Source organism: Triticum dicoccoides, chromosome 4B, assembly GCF_002162155.2.
Source record: "Triticum dicoccoides isolate Atlit2015 ecotype Zavitan chromosome 4B, WEW_v2.0, whole genome shotgun sequence".
NCBI classification, from domain to species: domain Eukaryota; kingdom Viridiplantae; phylum Streptophyta; class Magnoliopsida; order Poales; family Poaceae; genus Triticum; species Triticum dicoccoides.
In genome coordinates, this window is record NC_041387.1 from 126,893,265 (window position 1) to 126,897,797 (window position 4,533).

The window sequence follows — 4,533 nt, forward strand, 5'->3', positions numbered from 1 at the left end:
GGAACCCAAGTAGGTTTCGGTCCTAGTTGGGACGCCTCCTGGCCTCTCCCCTCTCCCTCCCACCTATATATATGTGGGGGGGCGCCCCCTAGCACATCACAGACAATTGTTAACCGTGTGCGGCGCCCCCCTCCATCGTTTACTCCCACGTGCGCGGATCACTTCATCATCACCGTCACCACGCCGTCGTGCTGACGGAACTCATCTACTACCTCGACAACTTGCTGGATCAAGAAGGCGAGAGACGTCATCGAGCTGAACGTGTGCAGAACTCGGAGGTGCCATGCGTTGGTACTCAATCGGTGGATCGCGAAGAAAGTTCGACTACATCAACCGCGTTGTGAAACGCTTTCGTTTACGGTCTACGAGGATACGTAGACACATTCTTTCCCTCGTTTCTATGCATTTCCTAGATAGATCTTGCGTAAGCGTAGAATTTTTTTTGAAATTGCATGCTACGTTCCCCAACACTTCCAACATACTTTAACTGTGTCAATTAGTAATAGGTATATAGTACTCCCTCCGTCCCATAATGGAAAGCGTTTTTGACGGTGACGGAGGGGTAATACTTAGTGATCTAAACATTCTTATATTCAGTTACGGAGAGAGTACAATGTATGATTCAACAGAAACGACAAGGTGTCTCAAGCAGTGTTACCTTCCGCGCCGAAAGACACTAGGAAAGGGGACGAACCGATATTTCCAGGTGGATGCACATCATTCATCACATCAGCTCCCGACATATGGTCTCGTTCCGTCAAGCGAGTGAGATAGCCCAACCGCACACCTTCAGCATTCCAAGCAGATGTGGAAGGATTTTGACAATTCTAGACAAAGCCAGTTGAATTTTGCATATGCTTTTCTTGAACAGTAAAACTGTGGTTACCGGCAGTACCCACGGCAGTCAAATCTACCGGTATTTCCCCTAAACCGGTAGCTAAAATCTTTGTATGCACCGCCAGTTGACGACACCTGCTTACCAGACACCATTCACCAACCGGAAACCAGAAAATTTCAAGACTTCCAACCAGAAACCATTCCATTCACTATAACACCTTTACAGGGTGACAACTACAGGCAACATGTCAAGCATGGTTCGTTCAGACTTCAGGCTAAGGCATGCATGAACCCCAAAAGAAAGAGAGATGATCAACTGCGACACACACGGATGAATTTTCTTGATTAATGGTACAAAGAACATCTAGCTACCCTACGAATGATTCATGTGCATACAGTATACATCAGTTATCTTTACAGCTACCGAACTATGGTCGGTATGCGCCCCGAGGTTGCCCAGAGACTCCTCACATGAAATCCATGGAGTCGCTCTGACCACTCAGTGACTGGCCTCCATTTGAAGAATTCTGGGAGTGGTTTTGGGGGTGGTGATGCTGATGACCTTGGTAGTGCATCTGCTGCTGCGAGAAATAGTTCGGAATCTGCTGCTGCTGTTGCTGATGCTGATGCAGCCCTCCGCCGAAGGGGTTTCCATTCATGTTTGGAACTTGACCTGCCGCTATCTTAAGCCGCTGCACTTCTTCTCTCAGGGCATCATTCAGAGCTGCACGGAACAGATACATGGTCGACCCTCAGATGCCTTAAATGTTCACGGAACAGGATGATTTTTGTTCTGAGCCTATATATTACAACGACTAGCAAACTTCGAAAACAAGACTAGGACATACCATCTCGAAGTTTGGCTTGTTCTTCCATGGACTGCAACCGGAGTTTGAGCTCTCTGTTCTCAACAGTTAAACCAGAAGTATCCCTCTGGGTTACCAAAAGAAAACACAGAGACTGTAAGATGATGCAACAAAATATTGGTTATCACACTCAGAGGCCTGATGAGCAATCACAAACACAACTGCCAGTGGAGTATAAATTTGATGTCGTCATACTCAGAAAATAGCATTACCAAGAATACAAAGTTCCCTAGCTCTACTACAAAATTTTATTAGTATTGATTATGGATCAGGTCTTAATAAATCTTTTTCGCTTCCTTATTTCTTTTTCCAGCGTAAATAAGATGTTCAGCACTGGCGAAGCTTTCTAGAGAAAAAGATGAATCTTCTGTTACTGTCTCCCTGCCCACCAAGCCAAAGCTTCACCCTAACACCACCCATTTGGTTCCAACATCTTCAATCAAATTAGCTTTCAAATAGACCATCACTTCCCCTGTTTCTGACATGACCAGCTATCAAGCAGAGGCGCCTGCATTATCCCACCTACTTTTGGGTGCAACAAATCATGTAGTAGTCACATCAACTACAGGACCAGCTTTTTATAGGGATGCAGGCGGACGGTGTCCGCATACATTCGCAAGCGTATAATTAGAGCAGCGCCACTATTAAAGCAACAACACATTAGTTCCTCCTGCCGTCGTGGACGTAGGCGGACAACGTTCCTAGCTTTTTATGCTCCAGAGCATTCATATATGTACGCGTGTCATACTTTCCCTTAACAATATATGTGTGTAACTAGAAATTAACAGTTAGCTATTCAAGGCTATACAGGAAATCCACTACATGCTCATGTAATTTAGTATTGTAAGGTTCTTCTCTTCCAGCCGGGCCCCTCTCTCGTAAGGAAAGAACTCAAATAAAAAGAAAATAGGCAGTATATACAGGTAGAGAAGAACTTGACTCATGATATTTTTTATGGATTGCTATAGAAACAACAAATCAACCTTGGGGAGCTAACCTAGTGCAACAAGTTTTCTCCACATAGGCTGATAGGTTATAGCTTCAGTGTAGCAAGGAAGTTTTGCAACATAATTATGATAAATTTGATACTCCCTCCGTCCGGAATTACTCGTCCTCAAAATGGATGAAAATGGATGTATCTAGAACTAAAATACATCTAGATACATCCATTTCAATGACAAGTATTTTCGGACGGAGGGAGTACTACACATTCATTAAAGGTGGGCGGATGTGTCCTAAGATCTATATACTATAACAAGCAAAAGTGAGACAAACAACAAAAAAAAAGTCAACAACAAAATGGTGAGTCCTCTGGAAGCAGAAGTGATATTTGCATTTCGCGGTGACAGACAGCAATATGTGTAAACTAACTACCAAATGAAGAATTAAACTCATTAGGATCATGTCATCCACTACGCTTGAACAATCAAAATCAATTATCAAAAGCTCTAGCAACTCGATGATTGGAAACAACTAAGTGGCGGGGTCAAAAAACATAATCTTCACTGAATGTCAGATGAGAATCAGAAAGCAGAGGGTAACACATCATCTCGGACCCAGTATATGTTGTGACCCTCAGATATAATAAAATACAAGTGGACATCATTAAAGTGTAATTTTACGAAATCCCTCCGGAGAATAAACAAAGAGAATGTCCTAATTAAATCTAAGAAGAGAAATTAGTTACTGATTTATAAAGGAAATGCTCATAGAAATGTCAACAAATGCTGTAATGAGAACTGTTCAAAAGCCAAGTTACATAAGGGAAACAGATAAGCTAAGATAATAAAGCAGTATTTTATTAGGGAGGGTAATGAACAAGAAGTTGTAGTCGAAGGCAATCGTTTGTTTATCCTGGTTGCTTCTTTCAGGACGCAAGCTTTGAATTAGTCAGGTTCATACAAGTGTTACCAATGCAGTTTCCACACTTGTCCAACAATTAAGGAAAGCAACCAACTAATGTAGACTGATCAGACAGAATATTGGCTTCAGCTAGTCAATTAATTAGGTTTGGCTCAAGCAAGCATGCTGTCATACTTTGCCTCTACGGACTACAAACAACACAGATCAATTATACGCACCTGAAGAAGCGTGAGCTGTGCCGAGAGCGTGGTCGCCTCTGTCTGCAGCGTCTGCACCTTCCTCTCCAGCTCGCCTGTGTATTTGATCTTCCTCTCCTTGGACCTCGCGGCCGACTGTCTGTTCGCGAGAATCCTGCACAGCAGAGACCACCGCCATGAAACCACAGCTAAAATATAACTTGACTTAACCACAGGAAACCCTGGAAACTCAAAATTAGGTAGCACGAGCAAGGAGCTGGATGCCAGTAACGCAGGACACTAGAACTAGTAGCAAACTACCCTTGGATCTATCAAGCTTCGCTCCACGGATAAAGTGAAAGGGAAGTGCCGAAGAGGACCTCACCTCTTAGCGCGCTTGGGGTCGAGGAGCGCGAGCTCAGCGAGCCTCTCGGCGGGAATGGCCTTCTTGGCGTAGTCCGGCAGCCCACCGGACAGCGCAGACTCGCCGTCGGACGGCGAGCTGGCTCCATCCATGGAGCCGCTCCTCTTATGCCCCGCCCCGCCTCCGCCTCCTCCCTGCAGCGCGAGGCCGTCGAAGAAGGCGGCGTCGAGCGAGAGGCTCCTCATATGCGCGCCCCCGCCACCGGGCGGCCGCGGCGCCGGCGACGGGGACGCGGCAGCCCCCTGCTGCTGCGGCGGCAGCGGCGGGGGAGGCGGGTTGGGGTCGGAGGAGACGGCGGGGGAGTCGTCGGAGAGGGAGGGGAAGTCGAGGTCGGAGAAGGAGAAGTCGCTGTCCGGGTCGAGCAGCA

At 46.1% G+C, this 4,533-nt stretch overlaps 1 protein-coding gene across 1 annotated transcript in view; it reads right to left on the reverse strand.

The window, feature by feature from the left end:
• Positions 1-1,017: 1,017 nt before the first annotated feature.
• The window catches only part of LOC119292583, a 90,064-nt gene continuing 86,548 nt past the window's right edge, over positions 1,018-4,533 (reverse strand). Inside the window, exons 2-5 of the mRNA XM_037571375.1 lie at positions 4,128-4,533; positions 3,785-3,917; positions 1,686-1,770; positions 1,018-1,561 (exon numbers count right to left, since the gene is read on the reverse strand). Coding sequence (XP_037427272.1) covers positions 1,305-1,561; positions 1,686-1,770; positions 3,785-3,917; positions 4,128-4,533 — 881 coding nt within the window. The 3' untranslated portion in view covers positions 1,018-1,304. The remainder of the gene's footprint in view (positions 1,562-1,685; positions 1,771-3,784; positions 3,918-4,127) is intronic.